We start from the raw sequence: 24,837 nt of genomic DNA on the forward strand, positions 1-24,837 counted from the left end.
TCCCTCCCTCTCACCCTAAACCATGTAACTGAAAGTCCCGCCCCCTTTCTCTCTCGACAATAACGCTCATTTGGGGGAATCCTGTTCCAGGGGGACCGCCGGGAGATGAGCGCATGGGAACGCTCACACACAGCTCCACAATGGAAGTGGCGCCCCGAAGAGGCAAGACTGCGCTACTGACGGCGACGGATTAAAAAAAACCTAATCGGAGGGTTTCGATAGTCTCCCCATCAGCATTATTAGCGGAAAACACCACAACACACACCCACAGCCACACACATCTCAACTCAGTCAGAGGCCTACCAGCGTACAATGATAAATGAGCAGACATTTACCCTTTCTGATATCCCGAGTTATAAGGTGCACTATACTTAGACATACACACGTGTTATTCTAAACCGTTAGATTCAAACGTAAAGCTTTGTTTTTCTACAACATATAACACATTCATGACACATTCGTTAAGTCACTACGCAGCGATGGGGCATGGCATTATTTCTGTGGACGTGTTGCCTCTGCCTGTCTCTGGGAATCACTACTACTTTAAGGAAGGAAGAATACGTTTTTCTTTTTTTTCTACTTTCTTCAGGAAATCACATGGGGGTGCTGTGGCGCTCACATGACAAGCTGAGCCATGGCAGGAGAGATCAATGAAGGTATGTACGAAATCTCAGCGGTGTCCAGCGACACACTGTTTTAACGTCAACTTCTTTTTAAGTTGCATTTGGTTTGCCAAAACGTGTAAAGCCTAGTCAGACGCCGACTGAAAGCACGGCGTTGACTTGGCAGAACGTGGTGTACTTTTCAGTGGAACTCACTTATGTAAGTTTAAATGATTATTGCATGGCAAATTGTGTAGGCTACTTTATAAAGATGCATAGGCAAGTCGTTAACTAAATGCGTGTAGGGTTTCGCCTCTCTTTTTTGGTTTTGTTTACAGACGTGTATTTCTGTCGGTGATCCACGTTATGATTTAGGATACAGTTTGACAAACAACATGTCTCAATTAATTATTATGTGCGCACGTAAATGTGTCACCATGGTAGTCCGACGCTCGATCTGTGTGCGACTGAAACAACGTGATTTCAAAGATCTTTCGGGGGGATTTTGGTTTGGTTTGCAGGGTCCGTACCCCCGTACTACAGGGAAGTGTATGAAGCCATCCGATGTAGAACGGATGAGAGGGTGCAGGTGGAGGTGTTTCAGAGGTTACTCGACAGGACGGATCTCCAGAAGGCTGCGATAGGACAGGTGGGAACAACGCACCCCGATGGACTCTGATAAACATACAATTGGCAATGTTGTTCTTAATCTATTTTCATTTAGCCTCTTTCAGAAAGAATCCAGTCGATTAAAGATTTGCATGTCAGAAAATATTCTGACATACAATTGTTTCCTAATTGCGTCATATTTCCAATATTGGCGTGGTTTTTCACGAATGTCATCATCTTTGCTTCATGTGACTTGTTTTTATAGGCCTACTAGCGTTTTTTCAACATTTACATAAGTATATCACTGTGTAAAATGTATTGAAGTCATGGCTAAACCTCGGTTGGTGTTATGTATAAACCTTGACCTCTCGAACTTTATTATATGCGCTTGATTTTTTTGCGACGGCAGATTGCTGAGCACGTTGATTCGACGGGAGGCTTTCTGAGCAAGTTGTCCCTCTATAAAGCACTGGCCTTGATTGCTCTCGCACAGCAAGGGAAGCAGCCGAGTCCGAAGCTCCTGGAGAACTGCATACAAGGTCGGTGACAGCACACTTCTTCAGGCCGGGACAGCAGTAAAAACATGGGTTAATGATTAGCTCTGTCACTCATCAACGTCTCCATATTTTACGGCTTTTATCGAATCAAAATTATTGTATCAACACGTACAGAATATGTTTGCATTATTCTGATCCAGACGTTTATCTAGACTACCTGACTGTTTAACTGGTCAAATGACTGTATGAGAAATGAGTGGGCCCATATCCTACCATAACTTTTTGGTGCAATAAAAAGCCTGTCTTATTTTAAGCAGTTGGTATATATAAGTGCTATTGTGGGTTTAAAAGAGAGGAACCAGTTGCTCTTGTTTGTGTTTCTATATAGAGGTAGCTATTATATGGTGTCCTGGCCCGGGGTTATTTTAACTCACTGAAATTGAGGCACACTGTGCTATTCCAGGTGTTGTTAAAATGGCGGCTGACTTCCACACTATACTACCTATCTTTGTTGAATACGGGGAATGGGTTGACCTCACAATTGTAAGTGCTTGGCACTTGTTCTATGAACATCCTTACTGTACTGAAACCAATATATTGTTGTTTCTCTTTTTACTGGCTGTGTGTGTGTGTGTGTGTGTGTGTGTGTGTGTGTGTGTGTGTGTGTGTGTGTGTGTGTGTGTGTGTGTGTGTGTGTGTGTGTGTGTGTGTGCATACGCATGTTTGGCCGATTTTCATTGGCAACAACATTACATTACTTCTCATGATTTAATTGGACTTTGCATTGGTTGCATGGTTTTAACATGACTCAGAAGCAACCGGTGTCTGAACTATGACTGTACAGGCGGGTCTATTGGTGAAGAGAGCACAAAGTCAGCCACAGCTTCCGTTCTGACCAGTTTGGTTTGGAACACAACTTGACCTTCACTCCTGGGCCTTCAGTTGTACTATATGGTCACAAAAACCTAAGCAAAAGTTGATCGAACCTCTTAGAACCGGTGTGTTGTGCATATATTAATTGATTTGATACAGCTTATGATTACGTGATAGCCACACAAACACTAGCTCACTCACTCACTCTTACACACATCAGCAAGTTTTCATTAATAGTGTCACTTTAGCGTTTTGCTCGTTCAATTCATCACGGCATGACATGGCCCCTTTGTCTGTGTCTGCCTGGACACAGAGCTGCCAAAGCCCCAGCTCGGTGAGCCCAAGGACCTGGGCGCGCTGAGGATGCAGCCGACCCCAGATGACCCGCTCACGGTGGCTCACAGCCTGGATAAGCTGCTGGTCCGGGACTGCGTTCAGGTCGAGCTGATCCCCGAGAAGAAGGGCCTGTTCCTCAAACACGTGGAGTACCAGGTCACCAGCCAGGCAAGTTTTATTATTTTTTTAAAATGTATTAATCTCATGGGAAAATGATTGTCAATAAAAAAGGCCATGTTTTTGTTTGTCGTCACGATCAAAGTGTTTAATATACATTTTTGTGTCTGCCTCCACAGCATCACAAGATATCTGTTTACAGGCGCTACAGTGATTTTGACGTCTTTCATGAGCTGCTGGTGCAAAGATTTGCCTACAGAATGGTGCCGGCCCTTCCACCGAAGAGGATGTTAAAAGGAGGTTTGTCCCAAGCTATTCTGTTTTTATTTCTATTTTATAAAACACGTTTTATTCTTTATTTCCAAAATGCAACCTTATGTCAACTTTTTCATAGTAGTCATTTTCAAAAAGCCATTCCTATCACAAATTCTGTGGGATTTTGGTTGAATTTCCTTCGGATTACTTCGGAAATGATTAAATCCCTTGTGATCCTGTAAAGAGAAATTAATTTCCGGAACAAAAGCAGAACTGGAATAGAGATGTCAATAAATAAGATATGAGAAATAATGCTGTGGAATAGATGCAACCAATTATAGAACAATGTATACAGATAAAGTGTGTTGACAGACTTGCAGGTTGATGTACTGTATGTATGCTGTTGTGTGCAAGTGCAAATATGTGGGCTATTACTTTTTCTGGTGCACAGATGGCAGAAGGAATTAATTGACATTTGTGTTGGAGTATGTAATTGTAGTTATTCACAGATGAGGATGGCACATTTCAGACAGTATGTGCATTCGATAAGTATGATTATATTTTGAGAAAATTCTGGCAGAAGATACAGCTTTCAACATTCAAATTAGCATTCCAAGCAGATGTAAACACTTGCAGCTGGTATTGATTGATCTTATGTGACAGAAATTATTGTAGACAAAATGTATTGTTTTTACATTCTGTTGATTTGATGACTGTTAAAGTTAAGTGAAAGTTAATTGTATGGAAAACATTTCTCACTTTATCTCGACACATGCTTTGGTTTTTCCATTTGTCATCAGTAACATGTGTTACTTCTGTTTGTCATTTTGGGCCGAGATCAATGCTCTGTTATATAACAGCAGATTATAAAGTCATATTCTGCCTTCAGGCTATGACAAATAATCATTGAAGCACTGCATTTTAATACTTAAGGCAATTCCATTCTGACAGCGTTCCTTACTATAAAATATACAGCGGCAATATCTCAACGGCATTGTGAGATGCCTTTTGATGTATTTATAAATCAGCTGGTATGTGAGCCCATCTGTCCCAACTGTATTTCATTCTCCTCATGTTCCACTGTTGATACTGATGAATACTTTTTGATTTGCATCATAATCATTCTAGTTCTTTCCACCCACAGTCCTGACTTCTATCTCGGAGCGAGAGTTCATCGAGGGGCGGCGGCGGGCTCTGGGCCGCTTCCTCAACCTGGTGGCGCGCCACCCGTTTTCCGCGGACGACGAACTGGTGAAGATCTTCCTCGTCTTCAACGGATCGGTATGCAAGCTCCCTTGAGCACGCGTCGGGTTGCGTCCATGGTTATTTGTTTTGGGGAGGCGGTTTGGGGGGGATGTGGTAGAGTTGGGAAATGGGTGTTATCAGGACAATCAGCCAAAGAAAACGTGTGTCACATTCCGATGGCTCCTTATCTTTTGTGCAACAGGACGTCCAAATCAAACTACGTGACGCCTACAAGAGAATGGGCGACGAGTTCATCACAAACCGGATTGCAACCCAGGCGAAGGTGTGCGTGCTGTTCTGTACAATGAGCTATTTCAAATGTTTGTTTCAAACAAATGCATTTCAAACAAATGAATGAAAATGAATAATATAGTTGTATGTATTTTTTTTAACAGGACTAGACTAATGACAAACTAACAGTTTGGTTTCCGTGGTTATTTTAGGAATATCTTCCCACTGACATCCAGAACCAATTCTCAGCCAGCAGAGAGTTGATAAGAAACATCCACAACAGCTTCCACAAGCTGCGAGACAGAGCTGAGAAAATGGCTGAGCGCTCTAAGGAGAACGCAACCGATTTGCTCATGTTTGGCCGAGAACTCAGGTATATCACAAGATTTTTTTGTTGTGCTACACTTTTAGTGCATTTATGTTTTTTACTCCTGGATGTGTAGTTGTAGGAGAAGTGAATGGGTACTGGGTTAAATCCCTAACCTACATAAGCTACCTCAAGGCATCCTTGAGCAAAATGACTAATCCATATATACATATATACCTTCCCCTTAACGGCATGAATCTGAATTCAATGCAAGTCATTCTGGACAGAAGCGTCTACTTCATATGACCAAAATCAAAATTCCTCTCTTGTTTTCAAAGTACGCTGGGCTCAGATGCCTCATCGATTCCCCCCCTGGCGTCCTCTCAGAGCACCTGGGCGACCCTGAGGAAGTCTCTCAAAGGCCTCTCTGTAGAGTTTGCATTGCTGTCGGACAAAGCCGCTCAACAGGTGAAAATCTGCGTCTGCGTCTTTCAAGCACCTTTTTGCAAAACTTTTGCCAAGGACCAACCTTCTCAATGCCAATGTCTTCAGGGGCGGAGGGAGGAAGACGACGTGGTGGAAAAGCTGAATTTCTTTCTGGATTTGCTGCAGTCCTACAGAGTAAGTACAATCATTGCTACACTACACAATATAACATGCCACCTGGTAGGCGTTCTTTATATTTGATTAAATGTTTATCAATCAAATCAATAATAACCTCAATCTGCATCCACCCGATCAGTTCTTTAATCCTGGATTAAAGAACGCATGTATCTTGAGTGAATAAGTAAGGGATAATGCACCCCTTGAGTCCTGCATCACCCTGTCGGGTTTATTTTCGCAAATAATGATGGATTATCCCACTTATTACACGCCACTTACTAAAGATATCAAGTCTCTGATCACAAAATAAAATGACAAACGATTATATTGCTTCCGCTCAAATATATAGTCCTTTAGATTAAACGGTTGGAACTGCGTCCATAGCAACCGTCATTCATCGACAGCGGTCTGCTGTTACGAAACAACAGACCGTAGATTGCCGTGATTGACCAATCACAATCAAGTATTCAACAAAACGGTGTAATAAACGGAGAGCCGTCTCCATGGTGGTGATGCTGTGCAGGACCTGTGTGAGCGGCACGAGAAGGGCGTTCTCCACGAGCACCAGAGAGCCCTGCAGAAGTACAGCGTGATGAAGAGGCAGATGATGAGCGCCACCGCGCAATCCAAGGAGCAGGTGTCTGTGGAGCAGCTGGAGTCCCGCATCGTTCAGGTGATTCTCTCCTTTTGCGCCCACTGTAATCGAAGCCTCTTCTTTTTAGTCGGTCAAGGGTATTGACATGTGAGTAGGTGCGGTCCTCTAGCTTTGTCGTCAGGCTGAGCAATTTGCGTGGTTATTTTGTTTATTTTTATTTTTAGTTATTTATAGCTAATGCCAGATTCATGGAATATGTAGGTAATGAAGCAATACTAATATTAATTATAACATATCAATTCAATGTTGTAATTGTATTGTAAGATGGAGCGTGCCCTTCACGAGTCGGTTATGAGGCTGAAGACCTAAAAAAAGTTCTAATCTGATTATGCAGTCTTTGCTCCTGGATCACTAGTCTCACAAAAAACCTTTACAATATGTACAAACAATTATAATAACATGCTGGTTCCGAGATTACTTGATCGCACACATTGCTTCATACACTGGGATAGCCCTGATCATCCATGATCAATACAATCATCGTCTCCTCCGATCACAGCAAGAAAACGCTATCCAGACCATGGAACTGCGCAACTACTTCTCCCTGTTCTGCCTCCACCAAGAGACCCAGCTCATCTTCACCTACCTGCCCATGACCTACCACATCCTGGGGGCCTTCGTCAAGTCCCAGGTCCAAGGACACACAGAGGTAAGGCCTACTGAAAATAACAACCTGTTCTAATCAGTGAACGACTGATATATCGGCCGCGGTTTTTACGTGTATCGGCCATTGGCCGTTTTTTTCCTGGCATGATTTACAGACAGTTCAATAAATGTTCCTTTTTTTAATTAGGCTTGTAACATTTGTTATCATTGTGTCATTTTTATGATAAAGTAAGGGAGCAAAAGCAGTATTGGCTCAAAATATCGGCTCAAGAAAATCTGCAGCCCATATCGGCCATCGGCTAAGGCTGATGAAAAAAAAAACGGTATCAGCATCGGCCATAAAAAACCCATATCAGTCTATCCCTAGTTCTAATTATTACTGTATTGTTAGTGGAGGTTGGATGTTTTTTTTTTTTGAATACCATTTATAGGGCTTGTACCGTCATTTCCCACATATAGAGCGCATCGTGGATAAACCGCAAGCCTTTAATTGATGTATAAGCATAAGCCGCACCCATATATAGGCCACACAAGTTTCCAATGGCCTATTATGTAATGAATAGGCATATAAAACCCTTCAGCCAAGTGGTCACTGCAAATTGATGTTAAACTTGAACTTTCTTTTTCCCCTTAACGTTAACGTTAAGACCGCCTACTGCTTGGCACTCATGCATTTTTGTGCAGGAGAGCGGCGAGAGCACATTAAACCCACACATTAAACCCAAGCAGCTACAGGACCGGTCTTTCTTAACTGTCTCCGAGTGCGTGTCGCTGTTAAACACCTGACAATGAGCTAGTTTACCATGATAAGACCGCCATGTGAATCTGGAAAAAAGGAATAAAGACAGCGAGGATGCAGTGAGTTCAGCAAGGCTACAGTTGAAGATCAAGGTAAATCGTTGCCGATTTATTTTAAACGTCAGCATTAGAGGAGTTGACGCGGTGTTCCCCGATGGACAAATTTAACACACCCGAACCCTGGCTGCACAGACGGCATCACCCCATAAATAGTTTAGAATGCTTTAATAATCAGATTTCATGGTCATGCATGCGCTACACTGCATGCGCATGAATTTCCAGACACTTTGAAAACTTGCAAAACTATTATCCCCGAGCGTCTAATAGTCTACCTCATCAACCCTATTCTAGTAGACTAAATGAATACAGAAGTTCAAACGGAAATCTAGTCCCAAACAAAGACGAGATCACTCAGGGAAGAATGGTAATGAGAATTGGGCATGATGGATGGGACGCCGCTGGAGGCTTTCAGATATGCAATCTTTTTTAGTGATTTTTAGAAATTGTTTTGTATTGGCCGCACCCATACATAAGCCGCATAGCTTACGGAATTATTGAAAATTTGTGTATAAACCGTGGCTTATAGTCAGGGAAATTACGGTACGTTGTAACGTCACATGGTAATGACTCCACATTGGAAGAATAGTAGCATTGGAATGTTAGTTATTGTGTTTTAAGTAATGATTGTTTGGTCATTGTTCAGTAAAGAATCGTGAAATGATTGGTCCTTATGGAGAGACATTGTTGTTTGATACTGCCACAGTGAGGCTCATGCGAGACGAGATGGGTGAAGTAATATTTTCTTGCATTACAATTATACAACAATACTACAACTCTCTTGAGTCCTCTCAAAACATCCCTGGAGGCTTTCTGATGTACAAGCCCATTCGTTTTTTTTGCTTTTACAAATTGGCCTCTTTTAAAAGTTAACACTTTGTATGGTATTGTAGAGGCTACTACTTGTGTAAAACAAGCTCTAACATCAAGTCAATATTTGGAAAAGTTTAGTAACTGTTGAGTAATGATTATTTCAAGGAGAACTTTCAATGTACATTCAGCACTTTTTTAATGGCATAACTGTCATAATAAGTAACTTATCTTTCTTGCTTTCTGTCTAGATGGGTGAAGTGTGGAACGATCTTCAGCCTAAACTTGGATTTCTCTTCAGCAATAATGGGATTCAGCCACCGTTTTAAACCGCCAATCTACAACGGGCTGTTCATGCAAATCATAAACTGACAAGTCCTTATCGCTGCAAGCTAAAAGAAGACGTAACCCAGCATTAAACTTTTGCTAAAAAGAGAAAGTATCCAGTGTTCTATATTGCAAATTATTTTTGCAACATAATCATATGCAAGGTTTTTGTTGTTACTGTATTGCCTTGAAACTGAAAACTGACTAAAGTAATATAAGAAATGTATATTTTTTTCTTTTACATATCACTGTAAAACATGCAAAAGCTGATGAGAAGAAAAACCCTGTACATTTTAATTAAGGGTAGAAGTCAGATATATTTTGTTCATTCCATTCTCTTATGAGCCAAATGTGTAAATACTTTACAAAGTACACCCAAGATAAATTGCACAAAAGTGGAATAGGTGCCTTTTTATCTTGAGCTGGCCATGTATGTAATCATATTTGCATGGGAACATATTTGCCAATGGCCTTTTACATCTGACTAACTGGAAAACACATGGTTATATTCAGAATATATGAATTTAACTGAAATATATTTTTCATAAACAGACATAAAACTTGCAGGTATTTGTCAAACACAAGTGGTATTCATATCATTTACCTGATGAAATTATATTTTCTATTTTGTACATATTTTTAACAATGGGCTGTTGACATTCATTCCAACAATTTTTACCAAAATGTGTTCTCACTCACTGTATTGTCTATCGCTGGCTGTGATAACAGGGCAAGATAAATCATTTTGTGTATTAATACCTTATTCCATTTATGGTATTGAAACATGTGTACAGATTTTTCTATGGAACATCATTTCTAAGCTATGTCAAAGGGATTTGTCCTGTCTGATTCTGAAGCTATATGTATTACACTATGATTCACTCGCATGACTGTAGCTAATACTTTTTGCACAGATGTTTGGTTTAAGAGTTAATGAAGGTAAATAAAATTATTGTTTAATGATGGTTGGATGATTGAGGATATGGAGGCAAAGTGGAAAATTGTGACGTATAAAGATCTATAAAACGTTTATTATGCTCAAGATATATTTACAATAAGGGTTTGAACATTTTCGTTCTGTGAGTGTTAAAACAAAAGTATGTGGAAGAAATTTAGCTCACATAATGTTTACTCTCAAAGTGTATAATACAGAAACTGTAACCCTAAACAAACTAAATAAAGGTTTGCTCCATTATGAGGCCATCCGTGGGTAACGTTATCCAGACCACCATTGGGTGCTCACTCAGAGGTCCTCTACCTCATCCAATGTGTGGCTCAGGATCTTGTCTTGACCCTGGAACTTGAAATAGCCGAGAAATTTCTTCCCTTGTAACATGAGTGGAAACCAGAGGATATCGTCTGCCCACATCAGGCTGAACGGTATTTTGTCAATATCAAACCACTGAGGCCGCATCTCTGGTGTGAGAGAAAAAGAGAATAATCAGTCCTAAAAAGACAATGACACAATCATTTTCAGCCTGAGTTAGATAGCTACTGCTAAAGAAAGGTTAACATAAACATCCTTATTTTGGACTATGAGTGAACTGAAAAATGCGGCTTCAAGAAAAATAACTAGAAAATGTTGATGGGAGTAGAATCTAGGAGGATAATCACTACTTATAGCCTACTTGAGAATTGAAGTAGACATGTCGCAAAACAATGTATAGTTATTAAGGAACAAAAGCTCCCGTTATCATGACCTGAACTATCTTCATGTTAAGACCCATTGTATTATTAACGTAATAACCGGTTGGTTTCGCTTCGCTGTTGATGGTCCAAGCACGCACTGTGTGTGTTGCTTGAATGAAATAGCAGTGTGGTGAAACTTAAAATCAGTATTTTCAAGATAAATTTAGTGAAGTTAAATATTTGCTTTAGATTGCATTATGGAATAGAAAAAATGCTGGCTTTAAAGTACTTGATTACTTTCTTCTGTTTGTGATTGTCACAATGGACCTTTATCTATATTGTTCATTATATGTTTATGTTTCTAATATATATATTTGTGTAGAACGTCATACCATCAGATTCTGTTGGTTCTCCATTATAGGAGTCCGACCTGAAAATATGCACATCAAGCAGTTCTTTTTCGCCAACAAATTCAAATTTGATATTTCCAATCTTCTCAAGGACGTCCACTTCCAGACCACTTTCTTCTTTCAGTTCCCTAAAAAATAAATAGAAGTTAATGAAGTTCAGGATAACATTTATCACATAAAAAAAAAATACATACACACACACACACACATACCGCCTGGCACCATCTTCAATGGTCTCTCCTGTCTCAACTTTGCCCCCAAAACCATTCCATTTCCCTGCCCCAAAACCTCGCTTCTTCATGCCAAGCAAAACTCGCCCAGGCTGGTTCACAATAACCAGGGTTAGTAGTTTGGAGGTTGCCATTTCACCTATAGGGAAAGCGCAACAAAAGCGTTTTAAACATTAAAATGGTGTGCATCATGCTTAGCGGCATGTTTTCTTATGGAACATTGTGTTTACCAGTCAGCGCAACCTTTCAGGGGATCGATACGTATGATCACAACAGGGCCACGCGGTGACTTCCTAGACTACTGATGCAGAAGACTGTTATCATGCTGCATCCAATGCAGACCAGACGTGTTACATTCAAGCATGCTCGACTTAAAACGGAGTGGCTTGTTCATAATGAGTGAAACGGCACAGCAGAGAGTAATGGCTTGTATTTACAACTTAGAATTCGACTACATATACGTGTTTAGTGTTTTGTATATTGTACCTTCGACCATATGTCTTTGCTCAACAAAAAACGATTGTGTGCTGCTAGGTAGGAACTATTCATTCAGTGCGCTCAGGGAAGGGGGACTCTTTTTGTCTACAACCAATTTATATGTTGTGGTTGTAGTGCGCAGTGTGCACGCGTAATTTACCTTGCTTGATGCTAAATGACCTATAGCGATAAATGACGTTTCCTAGCCAAGTATGCAATATTCAAGTTTTCCAAAAAGATATCTGCATACCACACTAGCCTTTATGAGAAAGACCCCACATAACCTGAAAGGCAAGACTACCTCTGACCAAAACTGGCTAGTGCGGCAACTAAATGACCCATATGTGAAGGCATCTCGCGTCCACAATTACCGATGTAGAAGTGCCTTCAAGCTTTTGGAAATCGTTGACAAATACAGACTTTTGAAACCGGGAGACAATGTCATAGATTGTGGGGCAGCGCCGGGTGCATGGAGTCAGATCGCGGTACAGAGGGTTAATTCAACTGGAGCAAGTGAGTGTTACTTTTCACCCTTTCACTTAATTCTTTCATTCTCGTCTTTTAAAAAGCCGAACCCATTCAGCTGCCGTGTGTTATATGCAGTAGGACACATGTCGCGATTGCACGAATAAGGCACAAACCAATGTTCCTTATATCCCAGATGCAGAGCTGCCCCGTGGTACGGTGATTGGGGTTGACCTTCTGAACATAGCACCTCTAGATGGCGCGCACTTCCTTTCCAGTCACGACATAACTGACCCCTTCACACACGCCAGGCTGCAAGACCTGCTGCCCAACGCTAAGGCTGATGTCATCCTCAGTGACATGGCACCCAACGCCAGTGGATGTAAAGATATGGATAAAGAGAAACTCATCACCATGTGTTTGACACTGATTGACCTAAGTGAGAAGATCCTACAACCTGGCGGCTCTCTGGTTTGCAAATATTGGGACGGCTTCCTGGCTCAAACGCTTCAGAATAGACTCTCTGCTGTGTTTGGCAGTGTCCGGTCTCTAAAGCCAAAGGCAAGCAGGAAGGAATCAGCTGAGAAGTATTTCCTTGGGCAAATGTACAAAAGAATAAAGTAATGAGTTTTGTAATGCAATAAAATCTTTTGACTATACATTTTCCCCTGAACTATTTTTATTATCACTATAGGCCTACTCTTCATCTATTATTGCAACGCTGTCCACTATTGTTAACATAATACACATTTCTACCAGAAGATGGCACTGTTGTGACTTAGAATACCATCCTGACAATAGTTCCTCGGCCAGCTTCTGGTTTTTGTTACTGCGATGTGAACACTATAAAGACTAACTAATGCAATATCAGCCCATGCAAGAATAATAATCAGAAGCCGATTTCTCAAGAGCACAATGAAACCCGTGCACCAGCAAAGTTATTGTTTGCCCAGAGTGTTTCCATTCTCAAGTCAATACCCTAAAGTCAATAGGGTATTTGTTTTATAAAAAAGTAATTTTCCAATACAGATTATGCTAATAAACGACAGTCAATCATGTAGAAAGATGTAATCAGTCTCCTATTAACAGTAAATGGAGTGCATAAAAGACCCATGTGCAACCTTGAAAGCCAATCCACAATGCTGTTACTTTTTGATTTTTGACTCCTAGCTGTAAGAAAATACCGCGCTATCTCACTATATATATGAGGTTCAGTGGAATATGAAACTATCTGAATTTAATGATGTGATGAGGTAAATAAGAGATGAGTTTATATATATATATATATATATATATATATAGGGTGGCCTGGTTAAGACCACACTTGTGTCTAACCAACCTTTTGGGGGGAAAGTGTGTGCTTCAAATTTGACCCTTTCCCAGTTTTAATAACAGTTCAGTTACACTTGCACAGTATTATATATGAGTGTCTCATACAGATGCTACACATAACCATTAAAACAACCCCCTATATATCTATATATATATACTGTATATTATACTCAAGTGAGTAGAAAAGGAGCAGTGTTAATGTACAATTATTGGATTCGGCTGAAGTAACAACTTGTTGTGCTTGGACCTGAGGGTACACTCCAAGTAACAATATATTAGTTTCATTATAGGAAGGAGGCTCTGCATGTTGCGACACTTGGGGGCACTTTAGCTTGAGATGTTGGATTTTCAATTCACCGTCGGACATTTCCTTGAAGGACACGACATATTTCCTTTTCTCTGCAACACGTAAAGACAACATTAGACGAGATGGTACTGTATCTATCTCCGAAGGGAAATTCACTTGAAGCTAACACAATAAAGCAGGCAGGGGAAATTACAGTACAAGGGGAAGAAACGTAAAATAAAATGTAAGTGTCTGTATTTACAATAGTATGAACAATAATTATAAATATTAACAGTTTAATTAACTTGTCAAAAGCAGTAGGCCTATAGCCTCCGATTATCCTGAGTAAACAGGGAGAACTGCAATGATTACCGAGCATTCTTACATCCAGCACCTTCAGCAATAGTCATCCGCTGATGTAATACACAACAGTGCTCCTGTCGATGTAAATATTAAGACGTATGTTTTGGTGGAGCGGTTGTAATATGCCCTGGCTTGTCTACAGAACACAAGCTCCTTCTCGCTTTTCTGTGGCGGCGAAGTATGTATGTAAATTCTGTCTTAATCATAGTTGACAGTTCAACAAACACTATGATAGTGAGTTTGCCATGCAAATCATATGCGTGTGTGTGCCAGCGTTTGGCATATCTGCTGATGGCGTTTTTTTTTTTACATTATGTGTGTGTAGGTGTAGGTGTGGGTCTGTCTGTTTGCGTGTGTGTGTGTGTGTGTGTGCGTGCGTGTGTGTGTGTGTGTGTGTGTGAGGGGTCGAGCAAGGTGGGTGTGGGGGGGGGGGGGGGGGGGTGTTATTAGCAGAGTTATGATCAGTAATAAACATAGTTATCGCTGAACTTGCAGGAGTTTTGAAATACCTAAACAAAAAAGAGAAATTGATGAATGACCTCCTCCATCTCAAACATCATAAGCACGGGTCCATTTTCCTCTATACTGAAATATGGTTCGAACCGATGAACCACTTGGTTTAACTGTGAAGGATCATTTATTGGGCAGGGAAATAATGAACAAGCTGAGCTAAACCATCTGTTCTGCATCTGACTAGTTCACTAGTAGCCTACCTCTACTAGTGAACTAGTCAGATGCAGAACAGATGGCTTAGCTCAGCTTATTCATTATCTGTTGCTTATCAAACTCTAGTTCACTTCAATGACTACAAACAACTCTCTGAAACAAAGTGACATTCCTTTGAGTCTGAGTCGTGGAAGACAGCAGTGCTAGCCCCTAATGATGGGCAGGTCAAAGGTTAATTCACTCTTGTCTGGCCAGCTGGTGGATTGTATGTCAATATTAGTAAATGAATAGGAGAATAAGAAACAGCTGGTGTGCCTTGAATATAAACTCTGACGTGATCAAGTTAATTGGGACTCTGAAAACCTTTTATCCTAAAACGTCCAAAGTTAGCATGCACTTGAAAAGTTTAAAATGTTACCCCAGTGTTAAAAGCTTTTATTCCTGGTGACTTTTGCTAATGTGTGACAGTTCCTTGTCAATGAAAGATTTATGGGTATTTGTGAATTCAAATATAAAGGTTACATGGAATAGGAACATGAGGCTGCATTAAAAGCAGTTAAAGCTCACCTCTAACTACTTTGGAGAATGATCTCTGCATATTAACACATTCTTAGAGGAAGAGGATATTTCACATGCATTCACTTATGCATTTACCATGCATTCGATAATAGATATTTTCAACCCAAATTGTCATTTTTTACCTATTTACAAATTTCTCGTTTTAATCTATGCGGACAAACAAAAGTTATTTTTTTTGAATGCGAAGCCCCTCTCAAATCTGATGTCTCAAATTCAACAGGAAATTAAAGAAAAGGAGCTCTCCGCTAAACCCGTTGTGGCCGTTGATTCCCAAAACTGGCTGTGTGACTGCCAGGATGCGATGCTCCAATGACAACATTCATCATCCCCCCTTGAACTGCCCCTGTCCAAATATGTTGGCTGACTGATCCAATATTGCATCCAATAACACGGAGAAATGACTTGATGATGATGATAATCCTGGTCTTTTTAAAAGACGAGAATGAATAATGATAATTACTATGCAACCCTACCTGCCCGCTGTCCAACGTTAATGACCCCCCCCCCTCCACCCAACCCTAACCCCCATCCCCCCCCCCCCCCCCCTCCTTTGGCGTCATGTTCACTTTCATATATTTCTGGCAAACAATTTGACATAATGGCATTTGACAAATATCATTATTATAATTATTATAATCAAATTAATAATATAATCAAATTATTATAATTATCTATATATGAAATATACGTATATATGAAATATAATGTCGAGGGGTAATATAATGTTGCCTCTCGAAGAATGTGGGAGGATAGAGCAGCCTGCAAGTGAATATTCCAAGGCTACCTGGTGAGACAATGTGTTGCCAGGTTACCGATAGAAGTGTTACGGCGCATCGCATGGCCGGAAGAGTTTTAGCAACAGTGAGGAAAGCTCACAGTGTGATTCTTCTACTGCTATTATTTACATCCTTACAATAGAGCGCAACAGTGTGGTTCCGGAAGTAAAAAATCCCATTAATTTTCTCCATAGAGGTTTTGATTAAAAGCCATTATGTCGTAACCATCCAAAGTATACTTACCACGTGCCGTAATACTTTGAAACGATGCTATATGCTCCAGTAGAAGTTAAAAAGATAAACTTCTAGTTTTTAGAAAACACGTTTTATTCGCAATGTCATTTGAAACCACTACACTATCCACAATCCTAAAGTGTAACATGACATCTCTGATTGGTTCGAGCTCGCTGTTACCATGGAAACGTTTACCCGCACACGCAAAAGTCAAATTGTCGATGGCTGCTGCTACTGAATTCGATCGCTTACCACAGATTAATGGAAAGTTAGAGTACAGGAAATGAGCCGTACATGTTGAAAAACATGTTGATATAGATTACATGATCAAAATAAAATAAAAAATATATGATATAGCACTAGCAGTGTTTTTTTAGTAATTTTGGTAGCATAAAAGCTAGGAATCCATAATATTGAATGAATACGTAACTGGAATACAAGACGGAATTCCCATGTATTAAAAACGATTATTCTATCATTATAAACAATATAATAATGACAGAGTTCTTCCGTTTTCCAAATAGTTTTTTGCCCCGAAAAATTGCCCCCAAAATTTGATGATCACGACTAGCCTGACGGATGATTGGCTTGGTTCCAGGCTTAAAACTCTTTATATAGCGATTTTCCGAAAAGTAAATGGAGAAAATGATTGGGAAATGTACTTCCGGAATCAGAGCTGCGGTCACTGTTGCGCTCTATAGGAAATACATAAAAAGGTAAGCGCACAAGTGCACGAGAGTTTTGAATAACAAGAACACACAGTAGCCCACTGGTGAGAGGTGATGGGGTAAAGTGGTTATTTCAGTTAGCATATTTTATGCAACCCTGAGGATTACAGCGTAAGTGACACAAATAGAAAATGAGTGATGATTTTTTAAAAGACTCCATTATAAAAAAAGATGGTAAATTCTGCAGGAGACCCCACGCATCACAAATCAATCAACGGACTATTAATGGACTTTGATGATCCTTGGGATAAAGGTCAAGGTTGCATTTCAAGGACTTATTTTACACACACTGTGTATTGATTGATTATACTGCCCGTATGGTCACATAAATAACCATCTAAACTGTCACCAAAGAATGTCAGGCAGTATATTCTGCATTGAGGTGAGGCACATGTATTCCTGAGCATTAGTCATCATGTTTAAACTTGCTAAATTTAAACAGTAACATATTCTGTCTTACACACTTACATTACATCTTACATTCTTGCATTTTTGTGCAAAAAATATAAATACAATTAACAAAGGGCACGCATGAGGGCACCAACTTTGTGTGGACATCTTGGATTTGGAGTAAAATGAAACCCCCCCCCCCCTCAAAGAAATAACAATTTTCTATTCACTTCATCGCTACCATCATCGTCATTAGCCCCCTCCTCCTCATCCCATTTTCATCACCAATCATCCCTTCATCAAGGAAACGATAAGGAAACGATAGCCCCCCGTTCAGACGTTTGTAAACACCTTTAGTGAATCTATTTATTGCTCCCGGCCCCTTTGACAGCGTCAAGGAGGGACTCCTCGGGAAAAGTAGCTGAGATCAGAGCAGTGGGATGGTCATTAACCGAGGACCCTCATCTGAATGCCACCCCACACACACACACACACACACACACAGACATGCGTGCCCACATACACGCACACACACACTTATGGGAGGCCTCTTACACATGCACGCGCACACACACATGCACACACAGGCAGGGGCACACACACACACACACACACACACACACACACACACACACACACACACACACACACACACTTATGGGAGGCCTCTTACACATGCACATGCACACACACATGCACACACAGGCAGGGGCACACACACACACACACACACACACACACACACACAAACAGACACACACACACACACACGCATGCACGCATGCACACACACACACACACACACACACACACACACACACACACACACACACACACACACACCCACACACACTATGTAAGAGACGCTGCAGCAACAAACCCAGACCTCTCCAGTTCTCTTATACTTGAGAGATCTTGTTAAACTACAATTTATACCGCACAGCCCTGAAGTGGGGATGGGATTGTGGGAATTTCAATCATGATAATGCACTGATTTAGTGGTAAATGATACCTTGAAGTTTATTTTGTGCTATGCCGTTGTGTTATTAAGTGGTTTTGTCCGACTGGGAATATAATACGTATGTAAATATGTTCCTGAATTAGAAGAGCCCTTAGAGCCCTTTAAAATGCATCATCTGGTATCCGTCTTCATCTCTACCTTTCATTAAATGTTATTTTTGGTTAGTTAAAGGGGAATGCATAAAAGGTGTTTGCAATTTAATTAAACTGTCAATACCCACTGAATATAAACAAGTTTTTTATGCGAATGGTTTCAAGTAGCGGTTTATTAGACATGGCATTGCTATGGGCCTAGGCATAAATTCCCATGTAACGAATGAATGCCTTCTATACATGCATAATAAAGAGTTTGTTTACTTTCACTTTCCCTTTACTTAGACATTTCAACAAATATGATGGTGGAATTCTTTGTGAGGATCGATTCTGCTGACCAGACACACAGCATGGATCTAGTGACTTGCTTTTAATGTCCTTTTGGACGACGAAGAGAAGTCTATGGCACAGATAGTTAAAGAGCCATCTGCTGTGTGTGAGAGCGACACTAATTGAGGGCAGGGGAAAACATTGTCACTTTTGGTCATTTAGTTGGCAATGGAGGAAATAATACATAAATAAATAAATAAAAACGCGTAAAATTACATCATTGGTGTCTGGGAAAAGTCATTTTTGAAAAGGTGACCCTTTTCAAAAATGAATTTAAATGTTTGATTCGCTTTATGTAGCCTACGTATAAAGGTGAAGCCTGAGGCTGCTTTCATAAATAGCCTAATTTAGTCCTAATGAGCCTAAATAACCGTTTTTCATGTATTCCACTTGTTAATGGACAGGTGTGAGGCCTTTACTTTGGATGCCTGCAAAGACCTGGCTGGTAGATTCAACAGATTCAACCTGAATGAAACATTATGCTCCAGTGAATGAACGCACCGAAAAGAAGACAGACGGTGTGCTTGTGTGCTTATTCAATGATCTCTTCCTTGATGAATATTACATTCTGGTAAGAAAACCCTGCAGTCTGAGACGTCCATTAAAGGTTCAACTTAAATGATCTATTTTATAACAAGAGCATAAATAAAACGAACCGAAACCAATCACCAAATTCCTCTCTAAGGATTTATTTTTCGCCCATGAATCATAATTGGAATGAACAAATATGAGGAACGAACGGATTCATGTGTATTTAAAAGAAATGCAGGGCAGATTACAGTTCATTGCTTTTGGCTCCGCGCCACTACTTCATTGCCTTGATGAATAATGCACGTTCATCAAATCCGACGCTCCCATTTAAAATTCCTCCCACTTAACAGCTAAAGGTAATGAGTGAAAGATTCCCTGGATATCTTAAGAAGCCGGAGTGGAAGCTGGGCTCTCTAGGTGGAGTACACACGCTCATTAATCTTTGTCGAGGTTGCTGAAGGCATACCTGGACACCTCAGACGCCCCTGGACTTCCGTTCAGAGGCTCCATGTGCCACCTGCTACAATCACAGTCGCTCTATAGCATTGCGGCTTTGGTTGGTTGTCCGATATGTTTTTTTTTTGTTCTCTGTCCCTTAAGGGCGCATACTGGGTCTGTCTTTTGTCTGAGGAGGCCGAAGGCTTCTTCCTTTTCCGTTTTTTTTGTCATTGCAGTTAGTGGTTGATATGGCTCACCTCATCGTTCATTCACCCACACATAGAGAGAAGTAGGCGAAGGTCGTGTTTCAGAATAGATGGCAGCGAGGCCACAGATGGACAAGGAAGTAAAAATAAATACAATTGCTGTCCTTGGTGTTATATAAGAGGTATAAAACTCGTTCTGTTTGATTTGTAGTTTATTTCGTCAACCTCTACCCTTCTCGTCAAATTCCAATTTGAAACATTTGTGTTCAATCCTCTACCTTGGCCTGAAGTTCCTGTGCATTCATTTATTGCTCATGTGGTCTCTCTCACTGAATTCAACCCGGTCATAAGTTGTTATTATACAATTGCCCTTTTCTAATGATTTTGTTTTCATGTTTTGCGGTTGACACTGCAACAAGACATCAATGTCTATTTGTGATGTGTACACCCATCATAAAACATTCCTTTTTTTTCTTTATGACCCGCATTATATTCCCCCGTCTCAAGAGAAATGTAAAATAAAATACAGAGCGATATTCAAACGCATAACCAACCCCAGGGTGCATGATTTGAAGAAATTCAAGAAAATATGATGATAAAATACATGGAGGATATGTCTTGTTATTTACCACAGGAAGTTACAGGAAGGAAAGGCTTTGAAGTTTGACTATAGCCTACAACCGCACGCATCTGAGGGCTGACATTGTTTGTTTGTGTTTCCATCCGCTTCTGTTTAGCAAACATTCTCCACGAATACAAGGGACATTTCCCTCAAGATGTGCGGAAATCTCTCGGCCACTCGTAATGCATAATGAATACGCAACAGCATTTGCAGGTTAAACCTTTTTGTGGTGTACGCGCGAAAGCTCGCTTCCACGGCTTTACAATAAATTTAAAAGCAGAAACACTTTCTGAATGCGGCTTGTACGAAAGAAGATGAACCGAAGCAGAAGAAAAAGGCACACAATAACATCATCCCACGGCCGTTTTATTGTAAAGTTTGAATGGATGTGTGCAGTATGAAATGAAGAGACGAGGTCACCCATTAGTTGGGAAGCGAGGGGAGGTGAGGGTGGTCTGATGGGGACAAGGAGCCACACCTGAGTCCCATTACCACCACCTCCTCCTCTTCTTCCATGTGAGCCTGTACTGAGACCCACCTGTAGGCTGCTACACCAAGCCTGGGAAGAGAACACACACATTACTGTCTGGCTGGCTTCATATGCAAGAGTTTCAGGATCACTGCATGCAGCCAGACATTTTGTTTTTCAAATCAAGCATTTTGATTATCGCGACTTATTCATGTGTTTGCAGGAGATTGTGATATTGGGTTGAATGACGATACAATAAAATGCATTTCCCTCACTGTGAATTGCAATGGATTCTTGGGCCTCGGTTTAAACGTCCAAAATATGAATTGTTTGTTTTAGTTTAGTTTAGTTGTTTTAGTCTTGGTGTGCTCAACTTCTCAAGAAAAGTAACAATTTCAACAACAATTTCAAGTAATATATACCTTCTTATCCATTTTATGTCAATGATGCATTCACTTCTTAGTGCTTTCACTTCTCTGCTTTCTCTTAACTGATTTAGTGGTTAAGGTTTAAAAGGCTGTCTTCAGGAAAAATACCTTCTGGAATAAAAAAGTCTTACATTACACCTGAAACAGAAGGTAAAAGCTTACATGTACTCACAAATTGACGTTCCTCTTGACTTTTTATTCTTTGGTCTGGAAGACGAACGACGAATGGAATGAAAGCATCCAAATAAAATACATTTGTCGGCGAATCACACTCTCTAGGCTGGGGTAAAAGCCAACTGAACCAGTAAATGGAAGTTTCCACTCCATTTCCAATTCCTTTTAATATACCTCTCTTTTTTCCTTCTTTAAACAGTCCACTTTGGCGATTTTGTGAGGCCTATGAGTGGTACTGTGAACACTTGGTGAGATCTGCGTGGGTGTTTAGGGGCTGGTTAGTATTTATACGGACATCTCGGGTAAGGACGGCAGAGACAGAGGCAAACTGCCGGTGGAATGTAGCCATACATCCCCAAAAAAGCAGGAGATTCAGCTCCTATTGGACACATGCCTTATCCCATCATGTCTAACCCTTCTACCAACCCCAGTCCACTTACAAAGAATGAAACCCCTGGCCCTGCCCCATTCAACCACCACTTGGTTCCAATGGGGTAAATGATTGAGAAGCCATCTTAGACACAGCTGTGGTTGTGGTGGGGGCTTCGGTCTGGGCTGATCTAAGCTTTGCTGTTTCCTGGTGTAAGCCAAAGAACAGACGAAAACATGTTCCTTTATTTGGAGAGGAATCAGGCTCTGCTTGTTGCTGCGCGCCGTGCTCCTGAACCAATACTCCACCACCTCACAGACTGATTCAATAACCCCTTTTATCCGACATGTAAAAGGATTTCCTGGCTTTCAGGGTTCTTGGCCTACAGCACAATAGGGTTGGTTATTGAGTGGCATACGAGTTGACTTATGCATCACTCCTAAAGTGATGACTACTATAATCTACTACTAATACTACTACTACTACTACTACTAATAATAATAATAATAATAATAATAATAATAATAATAAAATAATAAAATATAATAAATGTAATAAACGTAATATAAACTATGCCGCTAACCAACAACATATTGTTATAAATGCTACACTTGTATATAAAATAAAACGATGTATGCTACTGAAGCTGGTAAAGTAAATGACTCTAAATAAAGTGGATAAGCCTATTTTCATGAAAACCCTATTGTGATGTAATTTAATACACTAATGATCATTCATGCACAATGCATATCATGAACACACACACACACACACACACACACACACACACACACAAAACAACCATAAAGAAATGTACTGCATAATCTGCAATCATATGTTCCCGGTGCTAAATAAAAAGAAGTCAAATCATACCACTGTTTAGCAAAACAGGAGGGCCATCGATCGGCGGTGGGATTGAAAACAGGCCCGGGAGAGTTCATCTGAATGAAGTGAGTTAATCAAAGGAGCGAGTCGCAGACATAAGGTCCATATTATTGATGTTCCATAAATAAGAAGCATATGTTTTACAGTGTGACAGGCTCCCTGGATAAGGAGCAGTTCCAGACCCCAGGCCATTATTACAGCCGGACACGATATATTGCTGCTGCTGCGGCTGCTGCTGCTACGGCCAATTCGTCGTTATAGGTTTTTTAAAACTATGCTTTCATGCAGGCGGCCAACACTCTACTCCGAGCAAATAATATGCAGCAATGAGACGACCGCTGCTACAACACGAGCCATACTGCTATAATATTCATATTAATTGTTCATATTAATTACAAGAATGCTGAAATTAACACAGGCCGGGGTTAAGAGTTTGATTCCCGCTGGAGCTTCCCATGCTAAGACTGTATGCACTTGTTATTGGTGCTCTGGATCAAAGATTCCCTGATATATATGTATATATATATATATATATATATATATATATATATATATATATATGTGTGTATATGTATGTGGACATGTATACACGTGTGTGTGTGTGTGTTTGTGTGTGTGTGTGTGTTCGCACACAGGGCGAGTGTGAAGCGTCAGTGCACTTGTACTGGGGTAGTAGTGCTTGTAGTTAGTGCATGATGCATGCCGCCTCTGCTTGCTACTTTCTGCTTTCAGCTACAGCCACCAGCTAGCCTCTGTTGGGGGGTGAAAAGAGGAGCAGAGCGCGTAAGTCTCCTTCTGCCGGTACACAGCCTCTCCACCACCAAGTCGCCTACAGTGCCTCCTCGTGGCCACACACGGTCACTGGGTACCTCACGGTCCCAGGCTAAACTGTAGGGGATCTCGGAGCAGCAGTGGGCCCCAGAGAGAAGGCGTGCAGGCCCACCGGTGTGTGGACACGCCCTGGCGCCTCTCAACCACTGCCCCAGCCTATGGGGAAATAGCATGGGCAGATGGGGCTCATAGCCATGGTAGGCAACCCATCTAGGAGAAGGACACTCTGAACAAAAACCTGTGGAGATAACCCGCATCAGGCAGTCACCAACAGACCGGTGGTCTGGCAGTCTTCTGCAACTCCCTTCTACTGAAGGTTGTCGTGCTTTGCATGCCACTGGAGAATGTAGAGGGGAGCCAAGACAGTGAGGGCAGAGACTGAGCGCCATTGCCCTCACTATAATCTACTCTCTTGCGCAGGCCTGCTCCTAATACCCCACCCCCACCCCACCCCATCTCCTCCCCCCCAATAGAAGTCCTGCGGCGATGGGGAAGGGGCGGCAGGTACAGGTCAGGATGTGACTGGGAGTATCTAGCCCAACCCTGCACGCTAGGCGGTGTGAGATAGATGGTCGCCGAGGAGTGGGATGGAACAGCGCTCCTCTCCGGCAGCTCATTACGTGACTGAGCAGCTCCTCCCTGCTCACCCTGAGAAGGGAGGGGCCTAGAAAAGGTGGCCTAAAAAAGGTCTGTTCCGTTCAACCCGGGCAGCCTACCGCAGCTGCCGGGTCATCCCTTCATGCGGTCGAAAATACATGAATAAGAAAACCCACATTAATCTCACCATTGCGACCTGGAACGTCCGCACACTTTTGGATGTGGGTGATGACTCCTGTCGTCCCCGAAGAAGAACAGCGCTGGTTGCACATGAGCTGCAGAGATACAACATTGATATCGCAGCTCTTAGCGAAACCCGCTTCCATGGAGAGGATTCTATAACAGAGGTG

The 24,837-nt window shown here is 41.2% G+C and overlaps 3 protein-coding genes across 3 annotated transcripts; 2 read left to right on the forward strand and 1 right to left on the reverse strand.

Annotated features, from left to right (window-relative positions):
- The first annotated feature begins 604 nt into the window (after window positions 1-604).
- On the forward strand, window positions 605-9,821 carry snx8a (sorting nexin 8a). The gene is made up of 13 exons (XM_084488356.1): window positions 605-656; window positions 1,124-1,251; window positions 1,621-1,750; window positions 2,895-3,085; window positions 3,214-3,334; window positions 4,434-4,570; window positions 4,737-4,817; window positions 4,978-5,138; window positions 5,411-5,540; window positions 5,625-5,693; window positions 6,199-6,348; window positions 6,830-6,979; window positions 8,853-9,821. Exons 1-13 carry the CDS (start codon window positions 635-637, stop codon window positions 8,928-8,930), a joined length of 1,548 nt encoding a protein of 515 aa, XP_084344482.1. The 5' UTR covers window positions 605-634; the 3' UTR covers window positions 8,931-9,821.
- Window positions 9,822-10,060: 239 nt separating this feature from the next.
- On the reverse strand, window positions 10,061-11,482 carry nudt1 (nudix (nucleoside diphosphate linked moiety X)-type motif 1). Its single transcript, XM_084488714.1, has 4 exons — window positions 11,428-11,482; window positions 11,180-11,336; window positions 10,950-11,095; window positions 10,061-10,344 (listed from the first exon to the last, which is right to left on the reverse strand). Exons 2-4 carry the CDS (start codon window positions 11,329-11,331, stop codon window positions 10,172-10,174), a joined length of 471 nt encoding a protein of 156 aa, XP_084344840.1. The 5' UTR covers window positions 11,332-11,336; window positions 11,428-11,482; the 3' UTR covers window positions 10,061-10,171.
- Window positions 11,483-11,816: 334 nt separating this feature from the next.
- On the forward strand, window positions 11,817-12,786 carry mrm2 (mitochondrial rRNA methyltransferase 2). Its single transcript, XM_084488936.1, has 2 exons — window positions 11,817-12,187; window positions 12,336-12,786. The coding sequence occupies exons 1-2, from the start codon at window positions 11,887-11,889 to the stop codon at window positions 12,761-12,763; spliced, it is 729 nt and encodes a 242-aa protein (XP_084345062.1). The 5' UTR covers window positions 11,817-11,886; the 3' UTR covers window positions 12,764-12,786.
- Window positions 12,787-24,837: the final 12,051 nt, after the last annotated feature.

The sequence above is a fragment of the Micromesistius poutassou genome (assembly GCF_964030765.1).
Source record: "Micromesistius poutassou genome assembly, chromosome: 1".
Classification (NCBI taxonomy): Eukaryota; Metazoa; Chordata; class Actinopteri; order Gadiformes; family Gadidae; genus Micromesistius; species Micromesistius poutassou.